The sequence below is a fragment of the Polistes fuscatus genome, unplaced genomic scaffold, assembly GCF_010416935.1.
Source record: "Polistes fuscatus isolate 324 unplaced genomic scaffold, CU_Pfus_HIC Scaffold14, whole genome shotgun sequence".
In the NCBI taxonomy this organism is placed as follows: domain Eukaryota; kingdom Metazoa; phylum Arthropoda; class Insecta; order Hymenoptera; family Vespidae; genus Polistes; species Polistes fuscatus.
Window position 1 is genome coordinate 280,499 of NW_025113042.1, and position 14,242 is coordinate 294,740.

Below are 14,242 nucleotides of genomic sequence, written 5' to 3' on the forward strand. Positions count from 1 at the left end.
TGTTTAATACATATTTTTTATAGAAGGAGCACCATTACATTGTTGCATAAAGTTGACGAAAGCTAATTTATGAAAAAGCATTTGTTAATTTTCAATTGGAAATATTTATCTAAATTATAAAATAATATATCGTGGTAAAGTATAAACGTAATAATTATATTAATTGTATAATTGATATAGTAAATATATTTATAAAATATTATATTTATTTACATATATAATGCAAATATTTGATTATTTTATAATTTGTTTTACTAATATTTCCATTTTTCTAGTTAATATTTGTGTAGTAAATAGTGTTTTTAAATCCACGTTGCATACATATACATGGCGACGATCAGCTGTCTTCTGTTATAATGGTATTCATATCGATAGAAAATTCGGCTATCTAATCGTAATTGTTGTTGCTATTAATAAGAATTATTCTATATATGTGAATGTTATGTTTCATTCTTCAAATCAATTCCATTTAATCTGTAATTAAACGAGATATAAAGAAAAGCATTGAAAAAACAAAGGTTTTCGCTTGAAGTAAGTTACGATTGAACGCGGCTGCGAGAAGAAAAGCAATATGGAGGCTAACGAATTAATCAACTGTTCAGGATAGTCAAAGAGATAGAAATGTTTAATAATATTGACACTTTTGGTAGTGTATGGTAATGAAATTGAGTGATGAACTTAACGTGATTAGAAAGCCTTTTCGTGGCTACAGTAAAATAATCATGTGTGATGTGTGCGTTGACTTTCATGATCTTCTGCTCTCTTGTAAGTATAATATACACAAGACTATTTTATCTTAACCTGTTCTATTTCGCTATATACATTTTGTGTATTAACCTAGTCATAGGATTGTAATACTGAAAACTTATGAGTAGAGTAATTTATACATTAATATATATACTATGTACATATATGTATATATATATATAGATATATGTATATGCATATATATATATATATATAATAGATATATGTAATAGATATATACATATATACATATATATCTGATATTGTGTTATTTCATATAAAATCGTTTGCTACAAGCCTTACAACTTTATATCAATTTCAATTTTTTGATTTTATACAGCATTAAAAAACTACAATATATATATTAATATAAGATTGAAATAAAATTTAGTAGAAAGAAGAAATATTCTAAATCGTACATAAATTTGAACTTGTGTAATTTATATAACATTTCACATAAATCTTAAATATATTAAGAGAAATATAATGTTTTCTATGCAGATGATGATAGAACGTCAAAAGAGCAAGATGTATTAACTACTTTATGTGTAGCTGATGTGGATACTACTTTACATTATGTTAATCAATGGGTACAAAGGTATATGATTCGTTTACAAAATTATGCATCTTTCATACTATATTCATACTGTAATTGAATCTCTTATTTAGTAAAATATAATTTTTATAATTTATAGACAATGTATGTGTTGTTATCGAGAAATTAAAAATTTTGATCGATTCATACGACTAACTCAAAGTATCGTTTTCTGCACATTACAACAATTACAAACTATACATCAAGATGGACAGCACGATAATACAAAAGAGTCAGCCAAAGAAGAAAAAGAGGAGGAAGAGAGCACAAATAAAGGAAATACAAGCGATACAAATCAAATATCTAGTTGGTCTCAACAAGACAGAGAAAAATTATTTCATCTTCTTTCAAAAATTTTTACTCAATTTTCCTCTTTATATTGCAATGAAACATGGAGGCGCTATAAATCCATTAGCTCCAATTAAGGTAATATATATATATATATATATATTAATTAAAGTTATTCTTATTTATTTATTTTTTTGGAATTTATAAAGGACGAAGGAGGTTATTGCGAACCTCATGACCCTGAAGTACCAGCACCTTTGATCCGTGCAGTGTCTATATTTTGCCATCAGGGTGGTTTTAATTTAATGTCTGGCTGTTTTGATATGGAGATTACACTGCCTGTTAGCCTAGCACATTCTATGGTTGCAGTTATTTGTAATTTAAAACTTTGGCTAAACTACGGTAGTGTTATTCAATTATTTATACCTCTACGCAGTCGAGTTATGAAGTACATGTGCCGATTAGGAGATAAAGAATTACGCACGCCAGCAGTCAGGACTATGGCAGGTAAGCAGGAAAAATATAATAGCTGTAGAAATCAATCAAATTTGATTTCATGTATTTTTATGTTTTAAGATTTCATGTGGAGTGCAGTTAAAGATCCAATAGATACGGTATTACCAAGCTTCGATAAAGATGGATTAGATTTGGCCTTTAAATATTTTACCAGCACAACTTTAACTATGAGATTGGCAGGAGTAGCTCAAATTAATGCCCATATTACTGCATTTAATGAACTTTGCAATAGCGAAACAGTCGCTGAAGTTGAACAAGTAGGCCATGCCCTAGCTGCGTGGTTGACTGAAAATAATATTATAGCTCATATATTTGGACCAAATTTACATGTAGAAGTTATTAAACAAAGTCATATTGTATTAAGTTTCTTAGCTATGGAAGGTAGAATTACATCTTCAGATATGGATACCATTTGGCAAGCTGCACAATTAAAACATTGTGGTCGTCCAGTATATGATTTATTGGCACCATTAGTAAAACATTTAGCACCTACGCCTGTTCTTCATTTATACTCTTTACTGGGAAAATTAGAGCCTAAAGATCACACAGAGCAAAGTTTGTTTTTAGCATCAGCATTGATCAAATTTATTTGGACATCTGGTGGTTCGAGTTATTCAAGAAGTTTAACTATGAAAAACAGAGAACTTTTAAGAGGTGTTTCAAGTGGTGTTGGAGGAAGTAGTAGTAGTGATCCAAGTGGTATGGATGGTACAAGTCCCGACGAAGATGAAGAAGAACCTAGCCCTGCTTTATCCGATGGCCCGTCTCCGAGAAAACAAGCAAGAGGAGATAGTAGTGATGGAGAAGGTATATTAATTAGTATTTTCATTATCTCTGTCGATAATATAAATATAAATTAAAGAAATAATACACCATTGTTATTAGGTCCATTTAAAGGTAAAAGTTTGGAAAGCATTCCTGTTGAATCTAATTTAAATGAAGTGGAAGACCCTATTTCGGAAAAATCCGAATGCAATACAGAATTAACAAAAGACACTAATGTATTGCAAGATGATACAAAGGACAAACAAAGCTGTTCTGACGTAGAAGCAGATACAGAAAAGTCTAATACAGAAGAACCAATAATCCACGAAAAGAAGAAAAGAAAAGTATTGCGAAAAAGAAAGAAACCTCAAAAACGACCTATAACAACAATTGAAAAAACATTAGAAGATATTGTTGGTCAAGAAGGTAGCATAAAGTCTAAAGAATCATTGACTAGTAAAAGTAGAACAGAAGATGTATTGGATGGTAGTATTGAATCTGGTACGCTTACTTCATTGGATGAATCAAAAGTCGTTGATACCCTTGACCGAGTCAAGCAACAGGCAATGGCTTTAGATCCAACTGATCAACAAGTGCCAACAACAGCATCATTGTTGAGAAGAGCGAGCAAAAATAAATATATGTTATTAGTAGGGCATAATGTAGATAGAGCACCCGATTCTGCAGATACATCTCATGATGAAGATGATAGCAATGTAGCAGGAGTATTGGCTGCCGCAGATGGTCCAGGAGCTGTTATATCTGAACTTGCTGGATTAGTTCATGCAAGTGGACCTACTTTTTTACCTTCTGGATTAGATGAAATGCTTTCGGATGAAGAAGGTTCTTATAGTAGCAGGATATCTAATAAAAGTGAAAAGAATATGGCTGACTTTGATGGAGAGGAAAGTGGTTGCGAAGAAGAATTAGCACAACTGGCAGTACGTCACTTGACAGCCATTCAAATGCAAACTTATCATCCACATCATTCCCATCCAACTATGACTATCAGAAGGTCCGTATGTCGTCCTACACAAGTACGAACAGTCCGCCAAGCAGTGTCAAGATTGAATTCCCAATTTAATTTAGAGACTGTTTGTAAACCAGGAAATACATTGTTATGGGATCTTTTGCAAGATGATAAAATTGGCCAACTCGGAGAAGGATTAGCATTAGAAGCAGAGAAAGCATTATGTAATTTACTATGTTTTAATGTTGACCGTTTAATACCAATGAAATTTATTGAAGGTTGCTTAGAAAATTTAGCAACTAATCATTCTGTAGTTGTATCCTTGAGATTATTACCAAAGTTACTTGCAAGTTTCCAACAATTTGGTGCAATGGATGCGCATACTATAACAACATGGGCTGATCACGAACGTGGTATGATGAAACATTTTTTTAATAATTTGAAAACATACACTAGTAACGGACCAAAAAGTAGTTTATATTCGCATCAAACAGAAATTCAAGTTAGATTACAATTTCTGTCATCAATTTTTTCGCCTTTGGGCTCACCAGACTGTTTTCGTTTAAGTCTTGAACAAGTTGATATATTATGGCAGTGTTTATCCCAAGATCCAACATGTGCCGATGAACTTTTTAGTTGGTTATTAAGCCAAGCAAAATCTACAGAGCAACATGCCCTTGGAATGGATACATTGAAACATTTGTGTATGCGTAAACTTCCAAGTTTGCCACCTGAAACTATAAGCATGACGGGTCTTAGCCTTTTCCAACAGTTATGTAATTTAGCACGTTTAGCTGCCGCACATTTGGATAGACCTTTAAGAGATGTTGATTCGGTTGGAATGGATTTCCTATGGAAAATAGCTTTAAAAGCAAAAAGCACGGATGTCAGTATGGCAGCTATTCAATATTTAAATGGCTATTACATGTCTAGGCAATTATCTCAGGAAGCTGAATTTGTTTCGCAATGTATGATGCATCTGGCTGCAGCTAGTGCAGATTTAGAAATAAATGAAGAAGCTAGTTTGCGTTGTATACAAAGAGCATTACTATTATTAAGAACACATCTGGAAGCATTCAGAAAGCGGTATGCATATCATTTACGTCGTTGGATACTGGAAGGTAGAGGCGCAGGAAGTCATATGGCTATGAGTATGTCAGAAAAAGGTCAACATATAAGAATCATTGTCCAACCTGCTGGAATGCCAGATAAAACAACGTTTACTCTATTAAATACGGATTATGTTGCAGATTTGAGGGCAGAAGTTGCTAAGTGGTGGGATGATACTCAAAATAATCAAGATAAAGCAGCTACTTCTACGAATTCAACACAAAATACCAATTCAGTTTTAGGATCTCTTCTTACTGATGGCCCAATTAGAATGATTACGCAAGGTCAAGAATTAACGATCGATTTTGATGAAAAAACATTACAGGAAGTGGGATTTAAAGATGGACAATTAGTGTTTACTTCACCTGGTGCTGGTCGTAATAATACTGGCCGATGTAACAAAAGAGATATGGATTCACCGTCTCTATTACCTCCCCCACCAAGAGAATCTTTGCCAACGCTTCTTCTATTGCGACCACAATATTTTGAACAACTTTTCACATTGATGAGGACACTCAGCGCAATGAAGGTCACGGTTAAAGGAGGTCAAGAAATTCCGCATACGAAAGCTCAGGTTCTTTCTAGAAGAGTTTGGGATACATTAACTTTACTACCTACTAGTCCAACATTATTGAGAGGCTTTCAAAAATTGGGAGAAACATCTTTACCTGATTTATTGGATCCTGCCAGTCCTCAAAAATTAATGTACTCTTTATATAGTTGAATCTTTAAGTAGAAGAGGAACGGAATGTCAACAATCCTCTGTTTCTTCTGCCTTAAGTTCATCACCTATGCATGAAGGTGGCGGTGGTGATGCGGATAACAATCACGATGAGAAAGAAAAAGATGTACCATGGTCAACAGTGTTCGTACAACATGGAGGTTTGCAGCACTTATTTGATATTTTCATGTCCGAATGTTTGGAACAAGGAGATGGTAGCGAATGGCAACAAGATTGCCTTGCAAGTTTATTAAAACAATTATGCTATCTCGGTGTTGTCAGAGAAGAGAAGAAACGCAGTAAAGCAGATAAATTATTAGTACCTAAGCTTAGTGACGCAATGCTTTCCATGATGAATGTTAATACTGTTATGCCGAGAATAACAAGTATTTTGAATGAAGCATCATTACCGCGCGACCCAAATCATTACAAAACAGGTGTCTTTGGTAGATCCCAAGTAATTCATTATACTATGGCATTATTAGTATGTTGGGTACATAGTGATCCGACTGTAAAACAAAGCTTATTCTTGTCATCTGAACCTTTTGGGAAAACTTGGTTACGTCGTCTTGTATTAGAAGATCCCGAACCAGCTGTAAGAAGAGAAGTGTGTACTGCTTTGTATAGATTATGCTTGGGAACTACAGGAACGGAAAATGATAATTCTGAAGCATCCGGTCTTATTGTACAGATGCTTAACACGTTACTTGAGCATCTCGTAATTGCGGAAGCTATGCAACCTTCCCACAGAAAGCCAGATTTACCGTTACATTTACATCCTGTTCTTGATGATGGCAAAGAACCATATGGGCCTGCTTGTAGAGATTATTTTTGGCTTGTATGTCGTTTAGTTGACTCTCTTCCGGAGGAAGCTATTAAAGATGGCTCGGATGATATGTCTAACGGAAGTATAGACTTGGAAGCTTTGGCAATCAGAGTTATTGATTCTATTATTAATAGAGAACACCTCGAAATGCGACATAATACAGTGGAAGATGATGGCTTGGTTGGTTTATTAAATCTTGCATGTAATATTATGACTCATAATCCGCCTTACAAGCAAGGGAAAATCGGACAAAATTTATTACACGAAGTATTTGATTTTTTATTTGCATTGCCAAATCCACGATCGAAACATGTTCCGAAATGTAAAAGCCTAGTTTCTAGATCGGCAGCATTTGATTTATTGGTTGAGCTTGTTAAGTCTGCACCAGATAACTATTATATACTTCATGATAAATTGTTGACTCAACATAGGCCTGGTCCACATTCTCCATATCCATGGGATTATTGGCCACACGATGACGGACGATCGGATTGTGGATATGTAGGGCTTACAAATTTAGGTGCTACCTGTTACATGGCCAGTTGCATGCAACATCTTTATATGATGCCTCAAGCACGTATTTCTATCTTAGGAGCTGATTGTAATAGAGCTAATAAACATCAACTGACATTACGTGAATTACAACGAATGTTTGCATATCTGTTGGAATCTGAGAGAAAAGCATATAATCCTAGAAGTTTCTGTCGCGTTTATACTATGAATCACGAACCCTTGAATACAGGAGAACAAAAAGACATGGCTGAGTTTTTTATAGATTTGGTGTCTAAATTAGAAGAAATGACGAGCGATTTGAAAAATTTAGTAAAAACTTTATTCTGTGGTGTAATATCGAATAACGTGGTCTCGTTAGATTGCGAGCATGTAAGTCGTACACTTGAGGAATTTTATACAGTTCGTTGTCAAGTAGCTGATATGAGAAATCTCTATGAAAGTTTAGATGAGGTTACTGTCAAAGATACTTTAGAAGGAGATAATATGTACACATGTTCTCAATGCGGCAAAAAAGCAAGAGCAGAGAAGAGAGCATGTTTTAAAAAACTTCCACATATATTATGCTTTAATACAATGCGATATACTTTTAATATGGGTACAATGCTTAAAGAAAAAGTAAACACACATTTTAGTTTTCCTTTAAGATTGGACATGTCGGGTTATGTAGAGAAAAAATTGATGCCACAGCATTATCAAGAAGAAAGAAAAGCATCTGGTAATAACAAAGTTGAAAATAAAGAACATACTGCTTTGGATGGTGAGGAAGAAGAAGAAGAAATGGATCATTATCAATATGATTTAATTGGCGTTACCGTGCATACTGGTACAGCTGATGGAGGACATTATTACAGTTTTATTAGAGATCGCACTTCTCCAAATAAAGATAAATGGTTTTTATTTAATGATGCCGAAGTTAAACCATTTGATCCAAATCAAATAGCAGCTGAATGTTTTGGTGGCGAAATGACCAGTAAAACGTATGACTCTGTTACAGACAAATTCATGGATTTCAGTTTTGAAAAAACGAACTCAGCCTACATGCTTTTCTATGAGTGGTGTACTGATCCTGGTGATCAATTAAAAGAGGAAGAAGCTACTGTTTCCAGCCCAACTAGTTTACGCTCGTCCTTGCTAAGTCATAAGCAAACTAATAAATTGCCTCCTTTAGAACTAAACAAAGAGCTAGAAGATTGGATATGGCAAGATAATATGCACTTTTTACAGGATAAAAATATATTCGAACATACATACTTTACTTTTATGTGGCAAATATGTGGTTACATACCACAAACATTGCTTTCCGTTCAACCGGATATTACAGAAATGTCCGCTGAACTTTCTACCTCTTTTTTCATGGAAACATTTATTCATGCTAAAGAAAAGCCTACCATGGTTCAATGGGTTGAATTGCTTACTAAACAATTCAATGGTTCTCCTGGCGCTTGTGCCAGATTTCTTGAAAGAATGGCTAGTAATTCATGGTGGCCTATACAAATATTAGTAAAATGTCCTAATCAAATGGTAAGACAAATGTTTCAAAGATTATGCATTCATGTAATTCAACGATTACGTGCTACAGAAGCACCTCTCTATCTGCTTTGTGACGAAGAAAACGATTTAACCACTGTTGGCACTCGATCGTGCGTAACGAGATTCGTTAGAATGCTTTTATCTTTGATGGAACATGCTAAGCAACATTTAAAACATCTTACGGAATATTTTAGTTTCTTATACGAGTTTAGTAAAATGGGAGAAGAAGAGACATTATTTCTTATACGAGTACAAGCCATTTCTACAATGGTAAACTTTTATCTGGGTCATAAAACACACGAGTTCGTTGATGCAGTTAGCGAAGAAGAAGAAGAAGAAGAGATTGTAGCGGTACCACCAGATAAATTGAGACCAGCTTCGTTAGATAAAATGATTACATTAATAGCAACATTGGTTGAGCGTAGTAGAGGGACGGATCATCGGTAAGAATCAAATTCTTTATAAAATATTCATACTATGTAGGGCCTAAAATGAATAATTGCTGAGATATTCACAAATAAGACAGTAAAAAAAAAACAGTCAAGATAACATAAAATAAATCACAATCCCATTTTTTCAAAAATGGACTAGCTTTGCTAGTAATTAATAAAATAATATTAATTTTAATGTAAAAATTATTTAACAAGCAATAAAAGTTAAATATTTTTTTGATTTTATAACATTTATTTTTATTTCAAGGGAAATTTACTTTTTCTATGGACTTAATGTTTTCTTAAGAATTGAAAATGTCATTTTATTGATTTTGAAAGTGGCATAAGTCCAATCACAGCCATTAAAACACATATTTCTTAAATAATGTTAATTATGCTAATTGGAATAATAAATTTGATACCCTTAGAAACCCAGAAACATTATTCTGCTATGTCATCTATTTTAAATGATAATATGCCACTTTCAAAATAAACGGCTCATATACATACATTTTAAATTAAATTTTTAGACTAAAATTCATTTATAAATATCTGTATGTAACGTAACAGCGGATATTCAAATATATTTTAAATTTTACAGATTAACTTTATCACCAACAGATCTAAGTGCAGTAGCAGGAGGTAAAGGATTTCCATTTCTATATCAACAGACACGAGATGTCATTAATTTGAATCAAACAAGAAATTTAATTCAGTCTTTGTGTCGATGGAATGATAGATTGCGCCATACATATTGTGACATCATGATTTTTCAAGCGATAACGAAACATAATGATTTATCTCATCCATTTTTTCGCAGTGCCCATCGATTGGGATTAGGATGTACACATCTAGAGAGCTTCAGTTATCTCCAGAAGCTACATTAATATTGCACCAGATTTATACTGCACTTTTAAGATTATTGCAGCCTGCAAGACATTATATCGATTTACAAACTCATGGTACAATGAAACTCACTGCCTATTTTGCATTGCTCACATTGTGTTGTCTCTAAAACAGAGAAATTGATGGTATATATTTTACGTATTATGGTAGATTTTGTTTTAATTATTGTTAAATAAAACAAATTATTATTAACAATTACATTTCAGTTTGGACAATATTTAAATGATTTATGGACATTATTTCATCCAAAGCTTTCGGAACCAAGCATTCCAGTACATCATAACAAACAGCTGTATTATTATTTTGTATCACGTTTGTTCCGATTGTCCCGAAATGTAGCAATGATACTCATATCCACATATAAAAAAAATATTGCATTTAATTAGATACTGTAAGTTGTTTTTTTAACTTGATGCGTGGATAGCTCTCCCCGTTCGGAAGAAATAAATTAATTTTATTTATATTTCTATTATAGTGCCGATCACGAAGATCAAGATGTTGACTTATTTAATCGAGTAATGTTACCTGCTTATTATGGTCTGTTACGACTTTGTTGTCAACAATCACGAACATTTACGAGACAATTGGCTGCGCATCAAAATACAGTGGGCTTTTAAGAATATTACGCAATCCTACTCAATATTCTACCGTAAGTTCTTATGTAATAATTGTATACAACTGATATTTATATTTAAATATAATTTTTTCATCTAGGCTGTAGACGAATGTTCAAGTTGATGCAACTACTAGTTGGCTAGGCATCCAGATCAAACAGACAAGAAGAAGCTGAAATTGCGTCATTTAGAAGAGGTACATTATCTTCGTATTACAAGGATTGGATGGTCGTTCCTGTTGGGCTACATTAATCTGCATTTCGGTATGCTATTTGTCGATGTATTTTATCTCATTGTAAAAAATACATAAAGTAATATATATATATCTTTTTTTCTTCTTGTCAGGATTCTTATGAATCGAATGATGATCGTTTGTATGTTGTATACAATGAGGTTTAAGTATGGCTCTTGAAGCTTTCCTATGTTACATATAAGTACCATGAAGCAACTGCATGCCATGTGGCTGGTGACTTAGCTGAATTAATAGCTATTATTGTAGAATTAGTCAGATGCATTCGTACAGCGAGATGGACCAGACGCGAGAAATATCTTGCCAATTGCAAGGAATGGCCAGATGTTTAAGAAATTGGCAACATTATAAATACGTATAATCCACCGGATTGCGTAATTTGGCAATCGATCTTTTGAAAGAACTTGTCAGCTCGTTCCTGCCGATGCTATACTTGTTTTTAGCACCATTTATCTCATTGTCATGCAGCTCTTCAGGAGTCTCAAGCAGCTGTACCACTGGGCCTTATCTTCCAAGGAGATCTACGCCTCCAGGAAAAATGCCTACAAGACCTGCTAGACCGATGGTGCAAATGGCAGTACCACATTCGCAACTTGAAGCATCCAAAGGAGTAGATGCAGAATGACAGCGCTTTGCTTGAATTTTATTTACCATATCATGAATTGATTGATGTTATGTGCAGACTTGCAATCAATAATGATTGCATGACAGAACATGGTTAATTTAAGTGCTATGTTGGGATTTGAGGGTATTATAATAATAATTTAATCCTTTGCACTCGGCGCCGTTTCTGACGTTACTTACCAGCAGCTTGACGCTACTTTGTCGCGGCAACGTATATTCTGGAATCTTCATATATACAGTATAACTTTGGAACTAAGTAAGGTATTGCGATGATGTTTAGTTTATCTGAATTTGTGGAGATCGACGAACATATATTGCAAACAAATCAGAATTCATTTCTTATTATTTTGTAAGTGTGATAAATTCTTCTCCAGCAGTCCTTAATGTATGTATTGCTGGTTTATTTTTGCACATTACAACAATAATAACTTATTACATGCCCTACACTTGGGTGTTTTCTGTTAGAAATACAATAAAGTCCGTTTTTTTTCTCTCACATCGGAATCTGTAATGTATTCATTAGTCTCTCGTCCGACCGATGTTGGTGAACGTTTCTCGAAGTAGGTGTCCGACAATATGATATATTTTTCATTTACCTTCAATATTATATTAGATTTTCAATTGAATTGTTTTTACTATCAGTAGAAAACTACAGGGAAAAAAGGGATTCTCAATAAGTTGCGGTGAAGATAAGTTCACTAATATGTATTCATTAAACTAATAACCGATGTCACGGTATGACATTCGAGCTATGCCTATACTTGCTTTGTCAACTACTGTAGTGACAGCCGGTGCAAAGGGTTTAATATATGAAGTAAATCATAAATTTGATTACAATTGATATCCAGGCGTTCCCTTACATTTGGCACTATTCCAAGATTATGGTTGGATGTACATGCTGCCACACATATAGACAGAAAGCATATAGCATCTCTTCTTTGCTCCTTCCTATACAGTGGATTATGTAGCGCTGTCCGCTAGATGAAAGATCTTCATTAGGTGTACCTGCGATACATGCCTTCTAAAAAACTTTTTTCCCTAAACTCGCCAGCATGTACTAACTGACAAACCTGCCTACTTATTGATAACTTAGTTAGTTCTATCGACAGCAATGGTGGAGCTGTTGATATTCAAGCCTCCGCTCATAGACTAACTGGCTATTTACGAGCTTTAGCTCTTGTTTAGATGTACCAGTACAAGACTGAAACCCCTACTAGCTTACAGTCAGCTTAGAAACTTTATCGCGTACTCGACAATAAAAGTTAAAGAATCTATCAACAGGAAGTAGAGGCACCTTCAAAAACGTAAGTTTAATGTAATCGATGACAGTGACCAACTAAATGAAAGCTACATCAGATTACAGAAATGGTTGAAAGGAACAGAAAACCGTTTCTAACATAGATATTGAAGATAAAACATTGTAGAGCAAAACGATTCGACTTCTCCTGATCCTGGATGAAAAAATAATTCACGACCACAGATAATGCTCAAATGGAACTATAACTACAATTCCGGCTCAATATCTACAAAATTTAGTTACCACTGTGACATCAAATAGCTGTACAAATCAGTTACGATGTTCTTTAACTAACATGTCGAGACTTGAAATGTTAGAGAAGACCATTGTGGATTTACAAATGATCGTGCAATTACAACCGAAAAATAATTAGAGAGTTGCATGTCTTCGACCGATGCTTTTTGTGTCAACGTACTATATAGGGGGATTGACTTCACACGTAAACGTGTGATTATTTGTGAAAATCAAATAAAAGTTCAGTTATATCTCTCGCAACTAAGTGAAAGATTCTTAGTGCATCTGTACTTTGTAAAAGGAAAAAACAAACAGCAACAAAAAAAGAAACAAAACAAAAAAGAAAAAAAAGATACGTGTATACACATATTTGTATGTATGTATGCGTGCGTGTGTATATCATTCACGATTTACTTCTTGACTGAATAACAATCATCTGCCGATAAACGTTCGTTAATGCTGTGAGATTAGATATCTTATAGCAAGATATATACTTTTTAACACGTAACAATGTAAACCGCCCAGTATTCAGGAATGAAAAGTGCAAGAAATCTTGTGACACTGTTGCAAAAGATTTTAGGTCTATAATTGTCTTGCATTTCTACACTTCATCTCAAATTGGAATAGGAAGACAGGGTTTTTTAACTTGTGAAAATAATGTGGTAGCAGTGTCCTTTTGCTTAGCCTGGAAACTGTGTGTTTTTAAATATCCTTCAACTTTAAATAATTTTCACAAAATTTTTTCATTTCATTATTGTAAGATAATATGTGCCACGTCTTTACGTGGCTCTTTAAAGGTGTGTAACTCAATATCTAAGTTATTAAATAAGTACTACCTGACACATGTCGATGTGGATCTCCTAAATGTCGAAAGTCTAACTTAACTATTTCATTTACATATACTTGATGTAAAGAGGAATATTCAATATAGTTTCTTTTTGTTTGTACTGTAAAATGTGTCAGTTGTATTATAAAGCAATGCATATTTCTCAGACTATTGTTTTTGTCTTGTTTAAGTCTGATCTCTCTGTTCTAGAATCTTCGTGTTCTTCTCAAAATATTATATTTGATTACAAATATGGAGCATGTTAATTCAAAATACATATTTGAAGAATTTCAAATGAGCATTCTATTTTTTTCAAATGATTCCTTTTTATTTCTTTCTCTTTTCTTCTATTTGCAAAAACTTATTAAGATATAATATCTTATAATGGATTTATTTCTTGTACATAGAATAAAATCTTACAATTTACATTTATTTTTTTGTTACATTATAAACCTTAATGTAATTATAACAAATATGCA

The 14,242-nt window shown here is 33.5% G+C and overlaps 1 protein-coding gene across 1 annotated transcript; it reads left to right on the forward strand.

Annotated features, from left to right (window-relative positions):
• Nucleotides 1-282: 282 nt before the first annotated feature.
• LOC122514127 (ubiquitin carboxyl-terminal hydrolase 34) lies at nucleotides 283-13,928 on the forward strand. The gene is given in 34 exon segments (XM_043630792.1): nucleotides 283-765; nucleotides 1,249-1,345; nucleotides 1,443-1,694; nucleotides 1,696-1,768; nucleotides 1,840-2,137; nucleotides 2,207-2,953; nucleotides 3,032-5,699; nucleotides 5,701-9,024; nucleotides 9,614-9,855; nucleotides 9,858-10,011; nucleotides 10,013-10,043; nucleotides 10,125-10,222; nucleotides 10,224-10,246; nucleotides 10,249-10,309; nucleotides 10,394-10,519; nucleotides 10,521-10,544; nucleotides 10,546-10,571; nucleotides 10,633-10,743; nucleotides 10,746-10,795; nucleotides 10,878-11,151; nucleotides 11,154-11,229; nucleotides 11,231-11,277; nucleotides 11,280-11,403; nucleotides 11,405-11,494; nucleotides 11,496-11,530; nucleotides 12,255-12,275; nucleotides 12,278-12,351; nucleotides 12,353-12,372; nucleotides 12,374-12,457; nucleotides 12,459-12,701; nucleotides 12,703-12,781; nucleotides 12,783-12,822; nucleotides 12,825-12,931; nucleotides 12,933-13,928. Coding segments are annotated over 34 exon segments (9,975 nt in total). The 5' UTR covers nucleotides 283-653; the 3' UTR covers nucleotides 13,077-13,928.
• The last annotated feature ends 314 nt before the right edge of the window (nucleotides 13,929-14,242 follow it).